This window comes from Trichechus manatus, unplaced genomic scaffold, assembly GCF_000243295.1.
Source record: "Trichechus manatus latirostris isolate Lorelei unplaced genomic scaffold, TriManLat1.0 scaffold00150, whole genome shotgun sequence".
NCBI lineage: Eukaryota > Metazoa > Chordata > Mammalia > Sirenia > Trichechidae > Trichechus > Trichechus manatus.
In genome coordinates, this window is record NW_004444086.1 from 4,437,538 (window position 1) to 4,454,251 (window position 16,714).

A 16,714-nucleotide genomic window follows, 5' to 3' on the forward strand; every position below is an offset into this window, starting at 1 on the left:
AATCTAATCAATGCAGCCCCCCGGGTGCACCGTCTCGCTCATCAAGAAGGCCACAAGGTGCTGAGGCAGGAGGGAGCCTTCTCGGGAGGGGGGCGTTCTGCATCTTGACAGGGATTTGGGTTACACAGGTGTACACATGCCACAAATGTGTGCTTACACTGACCTGGCCTTTTACTATATGTACATTTTACCACAAAATGAAACGCTAAGCAACTACTGTCCTCTAGTTACTAACATGTAGCAAGCTAAAGTATTGATGGAGCATGCACTGATGTCTGTATTTTACTTTAAAATGCACCAAAAATAAGACGGATGGACAGATACGTGATAGAATCTAAAATGTTAATGGTAGATTCCTGGTAAATTCTTTTGACTATGCTATCGATTTGAGAACTGTCATAGTAAACACTGGGGGTGGGCAGGCAGCTGGCACATTGGAGAGTTGTGGAACTCGGGTCCCTCCACCTGTCTTGGGCTCCCAGTGCAGGTCACACCCACTATTTTACACCGAGCAAGTGATTTAATCCCTCCAATGCAGTCTCCTCATTTGTAAAACGGGACTAACACCACCCAGCTCAAGGTCTCCAGAAGATTCAATGAGCCAATTAATGTGCCTTTATGTGAGCTCACTTGGCTGTCTTCCAACGCCCTTGTCATGGACTGAATTGTGTCCCCCCAAAATATCTGTCAACTTGGCTAGGTCATGATGCCCAGTATTGTATGACTGTCTACCATTTTGTCATCTGATATGATTTCCCTATGTGTTGTAAATCCCATCACTATGATGTAATGAGACGGGTTAGTGGCAGTTATATTGATGAGATCTGCAAGGTCAGATAGTGTCTTAAGCCAATGTCCTTTGAGATATAAATGAGAGAAGCGAGTAGAGAGACGGGGGGACCTCATAACACGAAGAAAGCAGCACTGGGAACAGAACGTGTCTTTTGGACCTGGGGTCCCTGTGCCTGAGAAGCTCCTTGACCAGGGCAAGACTGATGACAAGAACCTTCCTCCAGAGCCGACAGTGAGAAAGCCCTCCCCTGGAGCTGATGACCTGAATTTGGACTTGTAGCCTACTACACTGAGAGAGAATAAATTCCTCTTTGTTAAGGCCACCCACTTGTGGTATTTCTGTTATAGCACCACTATATGACTAATATAGCCCCACTGTACTCAGAAAGGATTCACTTGCAGGTGTCTTTAAAAATGGACCCCCACCCACCCAGTCACCTAGTGCAAGGCAGTGTTGGACAATCAGTGTTCACGCCTGGCAAGATTTCAGAAGTGACAGAGGCTCAGGGAAAAAATGCCTAGCTTAACCCTTTCACAGGTGAGAAAAATAAAACAGAGGGGTTGGGAAGTCACTGGGGGCCCTGCCTGAACCACAGGCTGGTCTTCTCAGACGAACACGCCACCTCCTGAGTCCTGAGCTTTTTGGCAACTATGTTCTTTCTCGGCTCTAAGGCCCAGAGCCCCTCGAAGGCAGGGGTGGTCTCCTTGTCTAGTCACTCCGGTCCAGCAGCACTGAAGCTGCATGGCAATGCCGCATGCAGCTGCCCAGTGGCGACCACAGAAGAGAATCCCAGGTCTTGCAGCAGTCAAGTTGCAGCCCGCCAGGTGCCTCCGGCCGAGAAAGGAGGCTGGGGCCCACTCACTGAGTAGCCGTCGGCCACGCTGAAGACTGTGACCACTTTGCTGGCATCACACACGGCGAGAAAGGCGCCATCCTGGGAGTAGGCCAGGTCTGTCACGGGGCCTTTGGCCTCCAGTGTCTTGCCCTCGTTCTTCAGCGTGGAGCCCAGGATGGAGTAGAGGTGGACATTCCCGTCCTGTGCAGGAAGAGGACAGGGGAGTCAGCCACCACCCCCACAGAGGTACACTCTCGGTGGGGTGGGGGTGGGGAGAAGTATGAATTAAAAGGGGCTTCCCCCTCTGACCTCTGTTCCAGAAAGGCCACAGCACACACCCTGGCCCTTGCCTCCAGGTGAGCTGCTCTACCCCCCACAGCGCACCGCAGGTACCTCCTAGTGGCTGTTCACGGGTGACCACAGTGGGGGGAAGTTCCTCAGGGGTTATTGGAATGTGGATGCCCAGGCCTAGCCCGCCCTATTCTGGGTGGCTGTGGGTACTTCCGCTGCCCTGTGCTCTCCCCCCGACCCAAGCACTGGGACAGGTTCCAGGCACCGGCTCCACCTCTGGTCTCCCTGGCATAACTAACCTGACTGGCCGACCCATCTCCCAGCAACCTCCCTGTCACTCTTCCTCAGGGAAGCAACGTCTGCTGTCTCCCAGGGTGTGTACCACCTATCCGCAGGCTATCACCACTGACCCCAGGGGTCCTTGAAGCAGGAACACCTGGGGACTTACAAACGCCGCCCCGGCTCTCCCTGGTCACTCTTTGGGAGTGGCACTGGGAACCCTGATTTGGTATGTCCCACCACAGTCCACACCCCAGCCAGGGTGGCTGTGTCCTTACACACCTCCTGCTCCGGGGCAGTGGTCTCCTCATTCCTAACCCCAAGCCCTGCGTGGGGCCTGGCACTGAGGGCAGTAATGCATGCTTGAATGCATCGTGAAGGTTGCAGGTGAGGAGACAGGAGGGACCAGGGACAGGAAGCCACTGGGCAGGGGGTGTCCACCGTCTCCTGCTCAGACACACTCTCCTCCTCTGGCCATCACAGAGCCTTTCGGAGCCCACAGAAAGGTGCCGTGCTCCTGGGATAGAGGTGAGGAAGGGTGCTCTCGGCATGGAAAGTCCCTTGCCCACCAAGTGGTCCCCTGTCCCAACCGGGGAGAGTTCTGGCAGTGCAGGCTGGCACTACCCTGATGACCACTGCGTTTCTGCCCTAGACACTCTGCAAGGATGGGAGGGGCAGGATGGCACAGGTGGGACGGCTTGGGGTGAAGCGGAAGAGACACTGCTAGAGCCAGCGCATCCCAGGCCTTCCTTACCACAGGCCAGGCATTGCAACAAGCCCTTTCCCTGCTCACAGCCACTCGCTCTGGAAGGAAGGCTGGCTGCCTCTGCCTTCTCAGCAGCTGGTGGCAAAGCAGACCTGAGCCCAGCAGGCAGCCCCAAGAGCCTGGCTGTCTTACAACTGGCATCTCCAGGGGAGACGAGCTGAAGCAGCCCTGGCGTGTGGCATGGGGCAGGCACCCCCAAATGCTGACTTCCTTCCCTAGAGGGGTTCAGGGCCGGCCATTCTGGCTGCGGAATTTGGTCAGCAGCAGCTCCAGCCTCCGGGGGCTGGGTGAGGATGAAAGTGCTTAGACCTGGTCCTGGTGTAGAGTGACCGCCCAGGAGGCGCCGGCGCCCATGATCACAGGGCACAAGACCCACACTGCGGGTGACCCCAAGTCAGAACGCAAGGGCAGCCGTGCCACCACCAGGTCAGCGCTTTACTTTGCAGGTTTGAGGACAATGTTCGTCACTCTCCCCCCTGCAATCTACAAACCCGGCTACATTGAACACCAGCTGCTCTGTTTCCAACACCGCTCCCCATACCCCACTCGCCGGGCGGACCTCGTGCACCTTCCCTCTCGGCCAAGATGGCCCCTCCTTGGCCTCTGCCCTGTGAGGGCTCCTTGCCACGTGCCCCTCGCTGGGCCCCCAGCTCATTGCTGCCCCAGTACCTGGACCACAGGCCTCCTACAAGCCTGGGGGCGATACCTGGTCCACCTTCTTCCCCACTGCACCTAGCCCAGCCGGCGCTCAGCACACGGACGTGCTCGCTAACCGCCTGCTGACAGAATGACCAGAGCAGCACCGCCCCTCAAGGCTCGCTCTCATCCTCTGCCAAATCCAGAGAGCAGGAGGGGTGATATCACCCCGGTGTCGCTGCTCGGACACTGAGCACCCACTGCCAGCCCTGCTGCGTGGGCCTCACAAGGCATCGCCAAGGGCCAGGAAGCCTGGGAGAGGAGGATGGGGAGGCTCTCCGGTGGGGCTGCAGGAGGCCTCTGGCTCCATATTCAGGGTCCTTGTGCCCCACCCCCCTCCCCTCTTCTCTCCTCTCTGAGACAGTCCCGGGATTTGCCCTGTTCCTGCCACCCCTGCAATTCCCCAAAACAGCAGGACAGAAGCTGTGAGGGAAAGGGGTCTTACCGCGCCCCCAACGGCCACCATGTCACCCCCAGGGTGTACCGCCACCACCTCAGGCTCGTAGTCGGGGTCGATGCTGAAGCACTTCTTCTGATCCTTGAGCAGGACAATCTACAAAACATACACAGAGGCAGTCAGAGGGCCAGTCAGCAGGAGGTGCCCCAGGTCCACACTCAGGCTGAGTTTCGGCACCATCTGAACCTGTTAAGAGGGTGGGACTGTGGGGGAGGGGAGCCAGGCTGGGCTGAGCCACCAAACTGGGTCCAGTCTTGGCCTTGGGACCCTGAGTAGTGTTTCTTCCTCATCTGTCAAAGGGGACAATGACATGGCTGGTCATAGGAAGTACCTCAATCAATACTGGCCGTTATATTTTGATCAAAGATTATTCTATAGAAAAATCCTGATCAAAAGGGGGGTATATGCAGAACAGAATTTCAAATTCTCATGGACTCCAAACTTTCTGGAGCCATGGAGGCAGAAAGACCCCTGAAACTATTGCCCTGAGATAATCTTTAAACCTTCAACCAAAAATATCCACTGAAATCTTCTTTAAACCAAATAGTCTAGCTTAACTAGTAAAAATGTCTACCTTGAGCATTATGCTCTTTTAAGAACTATCTATATGGGATCAAAGTGACAACAGCAACTGGAAAGATTAGATCGGAACCTTAGGGACAGTGAGTTTATGTTAATGGAGGAAGAACAACTCAGAAAAGGAGGACAAGAATGAATGGTTACACAACTCGAAGAATTAATGTCACAAAACACATGTAGAAACAGTTAAATTGGTATATGATGCGCTGTGCACATTCTCAACAATACAATAACAATAATAATAAAAAAAATTGGCTGTTATTATCATCATCACCATTACTGCTAGCTGCACCAGCTTCGATTTTAGGAAAGTCATTATGTTTAAACTCTGCTAATTAGACAAGGCGCATAATAAAGTCCTCATAAAGCTCAGGGAGACAAGATATTGGAAGTGATAACACTCAAAGCCAACAGTGGACATGAATGGAAATGCTTCATTCCCCGTTCTTGTAAGGACTCCACATACCGGCTCCACAGGTCAAAAGAAACACCCTTACCAACTTTAATATGGGGTACATAACCCAGTGCAGGCCAGCACACGATTCTGCACACGGGGCCTGCCTGTCCCTCAGAAGGTTGGGAGCAGGGACAGGTGCTAGGACAGGGGGCTGATGGCAGGGATAAGGAGCACTAATGTGCCCCGCACCCTCCCTGTGACTCATACGTGGAGCCAAGAGGGAGAAGCTTCTGGCTTCTTCTTCCTGTTTCCCGGGGCTAGTCACTTAGGGTGAGCAGCTGTGACGCAGGAGGAAAGAGCCTCCGAGGACTTGGGGATCCCAGCTCTTCCGCAGACAGGCCAGAATCATGAGGCTTTGGGCACGGTTTTCTCTGGAAAATAGGGGGCCAACACCAGCTGCATGGGCTGCTCTGAGGAGCACCTCCAGCACCTCATGAATGGTGGGCACCAAGCTCAACCTCACTGTGAGCCTCAGCACGCAACCCTCACTCTGAACCTGGAGGCAGGGATAGCGGTCATCACCATCACTTTACAGATGAGGAAACGGAGGCCCGGAGACACGAAGGGCCGTGCACAACGCCTTGCAATGAGGAGCCAAGCTGGAACCACAGATCCATGTTCTTACCACTACAGCTGCAAAGTCCAGGTGTAGGCTCGGAAAGAAGCTCCCATCTCAGCCACCTAGACCTTCTAGAACTTGCCCCCACTCTGTGCTCCGTACTGTCTATTCCTCTTGTACCCCACTGACCATCCAGGCTGTCTGTAATAATTACTTGGCAGAAAGTTCTTACTATCTAGGACACACAAAAATCCATTCTCCCCAAGGCAATTAAACTCAAAGAGTGAAGGTGGGGCAGAGGTCCTGAATGGAAGCTTTCTTTAGTGGCTTGATGCTGGTGCCCAGGGGACTCGGTCACACCACCTGCCTTCTGTGGTCTCCACGCTGGGATGCCTGAGGCTGCTGACAGATAACGTTTGCTACAGAGGGAGTTCTGGATGAAGTGGGTCAAGCGTGGAGCTAGTCAAGGGTGCTTTGTTCCAGAAATTCCAAAAAAAAAAACCAGCTGGTCAGTGGCCTTGCTATCTTCTGGCCCAAGTGCTGCCCCACTGGTCATATAGTTTTGGGGAAAGCAGCCAGCAGCTCCAAGCCTCGGCCTCATTTGCAAAAGGAACATTACTTGTATTTCCTTATAACTGTCCCTACGAACTTGTTAGGGATGGGAAAACGAGAGCTCAGAGAGGTTAAGGAAAATGCCTAAAGTCACACAGCTCCAACGCAGGGCTGGGATTTGAACATGAGCAAAGACAGCACAAACGCTGCTACATCTCCTTGACTACACGGCTGGTGGACATGCAGCGTGGCCTGATGCTTTGAGAAGGCAGCTCTGGATTAGGCTGGTTGGGTTCAAATCTCAGCTCTGCATTTTACTAGTCAAGCATCATATCCTTTTTTTGTGCCTTGGTTTCTTCATCTATTAAATGAGGATAATAACCGTCTATCTGGTAAGGCTGTGTGAGGATTAACTGAGTGAATACACGTGAAGCACTCAGCACATAGCAACAAGTTCACAGTATGATGCTCAGAGAGCTGTTGTGATTGTCATCACCACTGGGGAAGTCAAATGGCATGTGAAGGAAACTGAGAAACCAAACACCCTACAGCTGTAAGCTCCAACCTGTTATTCCCCTATCTCTTCCAGCCAAAAATCAAGCCACCACATACCTGTCCGATGCACACGACCACAGTGTATCCCCCTGGGCCGACGGCCACACACTTTGGTTGAATGTCCAGCTTCACCACTCCTTGTCCGCTGATGGAGAGAGGAGACAGTTACAACACTTCAGTACAAAAGTGATTCAGGGAGGTATTAAATATACAGTTACTGCAAAAACCCAGCAACTTAGGATATTTAGGAGGAAGATCTCTACTGAAGGAAAGAGTTGCTAAAATAGGCGAATCCAAAACCAAATACGTTGCTGTTGAGTCGGTTCCGACTCAAGGCAGCCCCATGTGTTACAGAGTAGAGCTGTGCTCCATAGGGTTTTCTTAGCTGTAGTCTTTATGGAAGCAGACTGCCAGGACTTTCTTCTGTGAGGCTGCTAGAGGGGGATAAAAATGACCCACTGACTCCGAGGGCAAATAGATCATAAATCACAGTGGGAGTGAAGGGCTGGGGGTGGGGAGAGAAGAGGTAGCAGTGAGAGAAGTAATGGGAATCCTGGGTTCCAGAATACCTTCTCTTCTAGATTATTTGTGATGCAGTCCCCCCACCCCACCATCCCACCCAGTCATGGCTTTGTCCCGTCTGTCGGCCAAAGGCACTAGTTTCCTTGGTATAGATGACACTGAGGTCTGCTCCCCCACTCCCACGGTGGTAACCAGTCTCCCTCAGAAAGGTAACTTTTAAGGATAGCTTATTCCTTGTTTTCACATGGTGGTAACTATGTGTTATCCTGCCCTGGCTAGTCTACTGCTCTGAAAACACAACCTAGAGAAAAAAACTGCCAAAAAAAAAAAAAAAAAAAATCTTGAAAACTAAGCTGAGGAAAGTTCCACATAATTGGGCGGAGCATGGAGTCCTCAAGACTCACTGAACGGGCCACCTGTTATCAGGTGACGTCCTGCAGCAGGGACTGTCTTAAGAAGTCCTGACAGGATCTGACTTCCTGGGAGGAAGCGGTAGCTTGCTGTGTGGAAACCCTGGGCTCCGTCATCAACAAGGCTGGGCTGAACTGGCACATGTCAGTGTCAGGGGCCACTATAAGAAAGTAGAGAGAGACCAGGGCCAGAAAACTGGGTTCTAGGCAGGTTCTTCCACTTATTGTTGAGACTGGCTCACAGAGAGAGTTGAAATTGGGCAAACAAGCTCAGGCAGCAAACCCCTATACGTCTGCTGTGTGCCAGGCAGTGTGCAGAGTGTTGAGTAACCAAGATATACACCAGGAGGTCCCACTTCTGAAGTGCGACAGGTTGCTGGGGGCCAGGATGGAGGTCTGCGCACAGAATCTAGGGTGTATGTGTGTGTGTGGGGGGAGGGGCACTGCAGAATGGGAGGCCTCGTTACGTTCTGAAAACCTGAACTTGGTCCACTTTCCTCCTTCCTTGCCCTTCATAAACCTTCAGATGATTGTTCACAGCTACTGTCCTAGCACCAAGGACTGCCGATCAAAGGCACCAAAACACTGTCTTTCAATCAGACTATCTGAGTGCCCGCCTCATCTGTGAACCCTCACCACGGGCTAGGTGCCTATCTGAGGGCGCTGGACCTGCCATCACCTTGCTTTACTGGTGAGGCAACTGGGACCAGGAGAGATCCTGGCAAACTGCAGTTTGCATTTCTGCACCGAGCCCAGGACCTAGCAGGAGAATAAATGCCCAGAGCAAGAACAAGAAGAGCAGACGGCATCACCAGGGACAGTGGCTGCTGCCAGTCCCAGCCCTTCGTGGGCCCCGCCAGCGCCAGCCCCAGCCCCAGCCTGCAGACAGTGCTCACCTGTAGTCCCGTAGTGTGAGATTGGTGTACCGCACAGTGTCGTCCATGCTGCAGCTGACGAGCTGCCCAGCCTCGTCCACGGTCATCCTGGACACCTGGTTTGTGTGGCCTTTCCCAGCAAAGGAGTCGTTATCTCCGGTCTCGGAATCCCAGTAATGTGGGGAGGAGGATTAAGGAAAAGCCTGACCTCTGGGACTGTGGTATCTGCACTCTAGTGAGGCCACGGTCAACGCCGAGTCCCAGGCAACCAGAAAAGACCAGCAAGCTGGGGACAGGACTGCAAGCAGGGACCCAAGGGCCACTCCCCATGCGGCTCTTGTAAGCCAGCAAGATGACCCAGCCGCTATCAGCAGGCCAGTGTGACCCAGCATGCCCAGCTCCACATGACGCTTGAGTAGAGCCCACAGAACCACGGAGACCTGCGGAGACCAGCAAGCTTCCATGGTGCAGCCCTAAGAAATGGAACCGCACCACTTTGAGAGCAGATGGTTCTGGAAGTTATTTTTCATTGGGATTCTCTGTGCAACCAAGCCAACCTATCAATCACTTTGCTCTCCTTATAATCTATTTGTGAGTCCATGAACACCAGCAAATGGCCTGCTGCACCCCACTGCCCGGCTGATGGCTGCCCAGATGACAAAAGCGACAGCCTGGGACTAACCCACATTCCAAGTGCCACTTTGTAGTTTCTGAGTCCAGGCACTCTGGGTCTAAGGCAGGACTTCAGTAATGGGACTACTGTTTATCACCAACAAATGAAAGCAATACTTCAAAAGAGATGGCTGTCCCTTAGGAGGCGAGAGGTGGGCTCCACTGTTCCCATGTTCCCGTTGGGGATCCTGGTTGACACCGAATGAGCACTAATAAGTATGGGGGTGAAAGGCCCCTGGTGCCCTGACATGACTGGGGATGGAGCAGGAGAGAGGGGGTAGCACCAGGAGGGGACTGAAGACCGAGCGTGACTAAAGGGGCTCGTGTGCTACTCCAGGAGGGAGGCAGACTCTAGTGCCTTCTCTGCCACCAACTGTGACAGGGCCTTGGGTAAGAGACACCCGCACCATCTCCTCAGTTTAAGGGGGCACGCAGAGGGCATGGAGATGCAGAAGGCATGATTTATCTGTTCTGCCCCCCTCTCTCAGGGCTGCTGGGAAGCCTCCCGGATCTGTGTAAACTGTGAAATGCTGCAAAAACAAGCAGGCCTGCAGAAGGCGACACTTGGGAGTTCCTGACAGCCAATTCCAGGAGGGGTCTCCAGGGGGGCGCCGCAGCACTTAGACAAGAAAACTGTCATGGGCAGAAAGGCAGCCCTTTACGCAGCAGGAGCGCTCGTCTGCAGGGGCCCAGTGCCCAGCGCCAGCGGGGAGCCGCTACGTGTGTGCACACCTGTGCCTGCACACCGGGCCCCTACAGATGGCTGTGCCAGGCCACAAGAAGAGACTCTAATAGTTAGGGAGAGCTGAGGTGACTGACTTACAGAAAACATAGACAGGATTCATAAGGGTTGACCCACATACCTTCAGGGAATGTTGCCGAGGGGGCCAGAGAACCTCCTCAAGAGTCAGGAGACTTTTAGGTTCTGGTCCCAGCTCTGCTGCCAACAAAGCTGCGTGCCTTTGCAGAAAACACTCCATGTCTCTGAGCTTCACTTTTCCCGTTTTTAAAACACAAGGACTCTAATAAAAGATTTCCACGTCCTTTTGAGTTCTAAGACTCAATAACTCTACCGCTAGGATGTTGATATGTACAAGGCAGACACTAGCTCTAATTCACAGGAAGAGAAGTAAGTATTCAGAGACATTAACAACACTACGAAGGCCAGACAGTTAGAAGTCACCGATGGCCACGGCTGCAGCTTTCCTCAGCCGAGGCCCTGATGACACTGTGGCCCTGAGCAGACGGAGCAGAGGACGGGGCACCTGTGTGCAGACACCGCTGGGTCTCAGACACAGCATGGCTGCAGGGCTCGCAGCTGTGACTGGTGTTGCCTCGCCAGCCTTGCTTTTGGCACCGTGGGGACAGGAATGTACCACCTCTCTCACCAGCAGCTCTGGGGCCAACTCTGAGTCCAAGGATATTGATGTGTCCATCATGGCTCCCAGAATAGATGTAGGACTTGCCACCGTTTTTGTGCACCGTCAGACACTGGATTGACTTACTGTGACCCTGTGCAGGAGACAGACAGGGCAGGTGAGCTGAGGACATGCTGTCTGCCCTTGCCACCAAATGACCACTTTCTACCAGCTAAGCCTCCAGGTGACGGAGAACACAGAGAAGCCCCTCAACACACTGGGTGTGCTGAGACCCCCCGTGGCTTCCCTGAAAACACGTTGTACAGGCTGGGCTCAACTCTTCTCAAGTCAGCTCAGCTGATCATCTGACAAACCCCATAAACTGTCCCCTTCCTCCGGCCAAGCCATCCAGCCCTCACCTGGGCCAGGGTTCTACATCAAAGTCTCTGTGGCTGGGTACCCGATGTGCACAGACGCATGACCCACACCTGCCCGGCCTCTCACAGCCACTAAAGTAGAGGGATGCAGTGCGGGGCTGACTTGCACTGTGGTGAGGTGGTGGTAGTAAGACCACCAGGGCTCGCCCACAGAGAAGTAGGTTTGTTCTCTACTCAAGACACACACAATCCAACACTCTCGTTTCAGCCCTTGGGCTGGCTTCTCCTCTTCCAATTCCCCATCCCAGGCCCTGACCCTCTCCCCAGGCAGTAGAGGAGACACCCACGGTCAGCAGTCCACTTCAGAAGGGGGCACCAAACTTCTCTCCTAACTGCTCTCGGGCAGAAGGAGATGGCCATGTGTGTCAACTGTCACCACAGCTCCTCCCATCGAGCCAACGTCCCTCTGCGCTGTTAGGAACGCGTACCAGCCAACTGCCGCGACGCTTGGACAGGGCTCTCCCCCAGAACTTTCCAAGCATTCTGTGGTTTGCTGCCACAATTATCTTCTAGAAAGGTACACACAGTTCTCATGGGACTGGAGTGCCAGAGTGAACACATTGTGTCCTTCCAGCTTTCCCAGGAGAGAAATGGGCAGAAAATCCAGGCGTTCTGAACTGGGGGCTCCTGACACCAGCTTTCTTTCCAGCGCAGCACCCTGCTGGTCTTGCCACTTAAGATGTAGTTCTCAGACCAGCATCAGGCCCACCGGGGTGTCTCATAGCCTACTCAGGCCCCAGAATCAGCCCCTGCACCCAATGAGAGGCTTGGGAACTATGTGCACACTCACACTTGAGGAGCTCCACTGGGAATGGCAGCATCCCCTGGCAGCTGCTCAGAAGCACCAAAGCACAGACACCCAGTGCCCACCCAGAGACATCCACAGATGACCCCAGGAGCTCTGGGGTGAGCCCAGCACCCAGGCTATAACCAGCTTGCCTCCAGTGGTTCTGATGCTGCTGGACCTCGAGAACAGCTGCTCTAGCCGCCCTAAGAATCACCTGGATGCTTTCAAATAACCACACTCCAAGACCCATTCCCAGATGTGCAGACTGCATCCACCTGGGCCAGCCAGGCACCAGCTCACGTGTGAAGCCCCCGGGTGATTTCAACGTGCAGCCAGGCTTCTCCTATGCTCACCCATGCGGCTCAGAAACTTCTGCAGTCTGAGATCAGCCCGACACCTCCCATGATGCATGCATGCACAGCGTCAGGACTGAGCCACGGGTTTCTTTCCTCACAACTTGAAAAGCTGCTGAGATTCCCGCAGCTGACTTGCCAGAGCAACATGAGCCCAACCGTGCGGTGCCCATGAGCAGGCAGCAGGGAGTGCCAGCTTAGGGCTGATCGCACAGGCCTCCCTCGCTCTTAAGGTGGCAGTGTCCATGGAGAGCTTGTCCTGGAGGAGTGGCAGCGGTAGTCCTGAAGCAGGGTGAGAGTGAACGGGTGCAAGGATGGTCTTGGGGCCCCATCAGGGGCAGTGCACAGGAAACTGCTCTCTGGGCCAGAGGAAGCTGGCTGACAGCAACGCTTGAAACGCTCATCTGCAATCGGGCCCTGCTGAGAAGTGACTCTTCAGCTCCCCAAGGCAACAGCCTTCTCATCCCTCAGGCAGCCCCATCTATGGACTCACCCTACTGTACTGAGAGCCTGGCGGGGTCAAGGAGATGGCGCTAGCACCTCTCTGTCCCCAGCGCCACATCAAGTAAACCCCACAAAAGCAGATGATGTGGGGGCCACAAGGGGTCTCTGACCAGACACTCCTTATGCCTGGTACTGGGGTGAATGGTGGCCTCAAAAGACACATTCATGCCCTAACAGCCAGAGCCTGTGAACGTGACCTAGTGGAAAAAAGGTCCCTGCAGATGTGATGAGGCTCAGGATCTCGAGATGAGGGCACCCTGGATTACTGGAGTAGGCCCTGAATCCAACGACAAGCATCCTTGTAAGACACAGAAGACACAGAGAAGATCGTGTGAAGACAGAGGGGCTGCAGTGACAGCCACAAGGAGCGCCTGGGGCCACAAGAAGCCAACAGACCAGGAAGGCTACTCCCCCAGGCATTCAGCCCTGCGGACACCCTGAGTTTGAAGTTCTAGCCTCCAGAACTATGGAGAATGGATTTCTGCTGTTCCAGGCCACCCAGTGTGTGGGAATTTGTGACGGCAGCCCCGGAAAACTCAGACATCTCAGACATCTCAGACATCACCGAACGTGAGGTAGAGAACGGCGATTCTGTGCACACTGAGGTCACCTGGCCAAAGTCACAAAGGGCCTGAGCAGTAGCAGGTGACTGCCAGGCTCTGCCACTCCCTGTGGGCAAGTTCACCTGTAAAGTGTGGCCATTGAAAACAGCAGATACCTCAGGAGGATGTGGGACAAGCCACTTGGAGCCCTCTGCCCAGTGCTGGGCACCAGCTAGCGTTAACTGAGCACTTACTCGTTTAGTGTCCCTGCGTGGTGCAAACAGTTAAGCACTCGGCTGCTAATAAAAAGGTTGGAGGTCCGAGTCTGCCCAGAGGTGCCAAGGAAGAAAGGCCTGGTGATCTAGTTCAAAAAGTCAAGCGTTTAAAAACCCTAGGGATCACATTTCACCTCTGACACACATGGGGTCACCGTGAACTGGAGTCAACTCCACAGCAACTGCTTACTAGTTTAGTGGCCTCCTCCTCCTGCAAGGTGCACCTGAGCAGGCCTGCAATGTGGCCTGTACTAGCCCTGCAGGGTGTAGTGCTTCCCCAGAGGCCTGTGTGCACAGCCCCACAGCAGCTGGACAAGAAGTGGGAGAGAGAAGGGCTGAGTCTGCCGCCTGGAGTGGCCTGAAATGGCCCAAGAAAGGCCCAGCTGCCAGGAAGATGTGCACGGTGTGGACCTGGACTGCACGGAGCCACTGCCCTTGGAATCACGACTCAGAGGCACGGGGGATAGGGGACCACCCTCCAAGGCCACAAGAGCAGGGTAAGCCCGACCCTGAGCTCCCGCTCCGACAGCGCCCCCACCAGCGCCCCGTCAAAGAAAAATCTGAACAGGTGGAACTTCTGGAGCAGGGACTCAAGGGCCCAGAAGAGAGGCCCCTGCCCTCAGGAGCTCCTAGTCTGGCTGCAGGTCCCCTGTAGTGTCAAAAGCGAGGGGGCTAGCGGAAGGAGAGCATGACCCCGCCGCCCCAGAGGCTGGACACAGGGCAGACCCCAGTGAGCACGCAGCTTGAGCCAGCCCCTCCCGGTGACGTAGATGGAAGCAGTTTAAGAATCTCCCCTCATCACTGTCCTGGCCCCTGGGCCCGGCACACGAGGCCCGGTCCCACTAGTTTAGGGGGCTCATTTCCCCAAACCTCAGCTCTCCCTCCTGCATTCCTTCCCTGCTCCCTCCACATAGCACTCACCGACCCTCACGCTTATCCCCACAGTCAGCGCCCTGATCCAAGGCTTCCCCTCCTCCCCCTCCTGGAGGCTCTCCCCAGGCCTCCCGGCCCGACACTCTCCCTCTCCCTCGCTCCTCTCAATGCTCAACTCACCCCTGGGCCTGGCACGCCCCAAGCCTCCTTGTCTTGCTGCGCACACGGTCATGGGGGCATTTATCTTGTTTCTGTACTAGCCTATGAGCTCCTGTAAGGGGGCCAATGGCAGCCTCCCTCTAAGCCCCAGGCTCTGAATGCCCAGATCTTAAGCCTCAGGCTCTGAACGTCCAGATCTAAAGGGTGAATGCCCAGATCTTAAGCCTCAGGCTCTGAACGTCCAGATCTAAAGGGACTCAGCTTCTGGCCTCCCTTCTCCTCCGCTAAACACAGGTCCCCGAGAAGCATCGCGCTCCCAAAACACTGCCGGGCCCAGGGGGCTCAGGGCAGCTCCTCACTTCCTCCCTTTTCCTAGATGGGCCCACACTCATCTTCCCACAACCTCCCCAAAGGAAAGCTGCTCCCCAGTCCTCATCCGTACCTTGATGACCCGCAGGGGCTTGCTGGGGTTGTTCTTGTCCAGGTAGTTGATGTAGCCAGAGAGTGAGATGCTGAGCAGGTGGTCCTTCTGCCACAAGCAGCCGAGCTGCTGGTCCAGAACGGTGGAGCCCATGGTAAACGTGCTGACGACGGAATTTACATTGACGTCCCAGATCTTAGAAGTTTTGTCTCCGGAAGCAGAAAGCAAGTGGGTGCTATCAGGACTCCAGCTAATCTATTGACACAAAAACAGTGTGGCACGGGTCAGGGAATTTTGGGGTGGGAAGAGACCTCAGAGAGCAGTGTGTCCACAGCCTCCGCTTCTGAGGGGTGAAAATGGAAGCCCAGGGCAGTGAGGGGACACTCAGGGTGGGAAAAGGACTGGAGTCCAGGCCTCTTCTCCCACCTACTGGCTCCTCCCCACCCCACCACCCTCTTCCATGTAACCTTGCAGCTCGGCACCACTGTCCACTTTTAACCCCTCATTTCCAAGTCTAACTTCAAAATGAGTGCCGGCGACTACAAACAGCCAGATGACAGCCTCTTACAAAGTCATACAATGCAGATCCGTACTTACAGCATAAATCCCTCCGTCGTGAGCCTTGCTTCCTCCCAGGGTGCTCACTTTCTCTCCCGTCTTTCCGTCGTAGATGTATATCTTTCAGGAAATAAAAATATAGGTGGGTCATACACGCCTGTGTGTGTGTGTGTGTGCGCGTGTGTGCGCGCGCGCGCATGCGTGAATATCCTCGGCACTCAACGTGAAATGAACTCTTGCGCATCTACCATTTCTCTATCAGCAAGAGTTTGGGATTGTGGCTCTTAAAAAGAAAGAATCAACCTAAAAATAAAAAGTGCTTATATACTGAGAGGAGCCCTGGTGGCACAGTGGTTAAAGCATTCAGCTGTTAACTGAAAGGTTGGCAGTTTGAAACCACCAGCCGCTCCACGGGAAAAAGATGTGGCAGTCCGCTTCCGTAAAGATTAAAAACCAAAAAACCAAACCCAATGCCGTTGAGTCGATTCTGACTCATAGCAACCCTATAGGACTGAGTAGGACTGCCCCATAGGGTTTCCAAGGAGCAGTTGGTGGATTCAAACTGCTGACCTTTTGGTTAGCAGCCTAAGCTCTCAAGCCCTGTGCCACGAGGGCTCCTAGGAAACCCTATGGGGCAGTTCTACTCTATCCTACTGGGTTGCTGAGTCAGAATCGACTCAATGGCAGTGGGTTTGAGTTTTGGTTTTATAGACTGAGTTTCAAGTTCTATTTAAAAAAGAGAGAAATGGAGACATGTCTACTTTGCTTTGATGGCACAGCCCCGGTGCCCTGCCATACAGGGGGAGTGACATTTCTAAGCTCCATATATCAGGACAGGCAGTAAGACTGTGTGTTCTGAAACCGCTTCACTGGCCAGGAAATGAGCAGCCACTTCCACTGTGCCCCACACCCAGTCCGTCTGGAACAAAGAAAGTGCCACCTTACCTGGCCGTCAGCGCTGGCTGTGGCAAATCTGTTCCCGTCAGGAGAGAACCTCACACAGTTGACAAAGCGGCTGTGGTCCTGTGGGAAATGGGACAATTATCGTCCTGGACAACAGGCCAGAGCCCAGACACTGAAAATGTTCTCTGTGAAATATAAAGCCTGCTTCAAACATTAGCTAGCATTATCAATTCTGTTTAGTCTACT

At 54.0% G+C, this 16,714-nt stretch overlaps 1 protein-coding gene across 1 annotated transcript in view; it reads right to left on the bottom strand.

Annotated features, from left to right (window-relative positions):
• Nucleotides 1-16,714, bottom strand: part of WDR1 (WD repeat domain 1) — a 51,942-nt gene that overhangs the window by 3,702 nt on the left and 31,526 nt on the right. Inside the window, exons 5-12 of the mRNA XM_023740228.1 lie at nt 16,511-16,588; nt 15,605-15,685; nt 15,029-15,262; nt 10,723-10,810; nt 8,648-8,804; nt 6,877-6,964; nt 4,106-4,213; nt 1,656-1,829 (exon numbers count right to left, since the gene is read on the bottom strand). Of these exons, the coding sequence (XP_023595996.1) occupies nt 1,656-1,829; nt 4,106-4,213; nt 6,877-6,964; nt 8,648-8,804; nt 10,723-10,810; nt 15,029-15,262; nt 15,605-15,685; nt 16,511-16,588 (1,008 nt within the window). The remainder of the gene's footprint in view (nt 1-1,655; nt 1,830-4,105; nt 4,214-6,876; nt 6,965-8,647; nt 8,805-10,722; nt 10,811-15,028; nt 15,263-15,604; nt 15,686-16,510; nt 16,589-16,714) is intronic.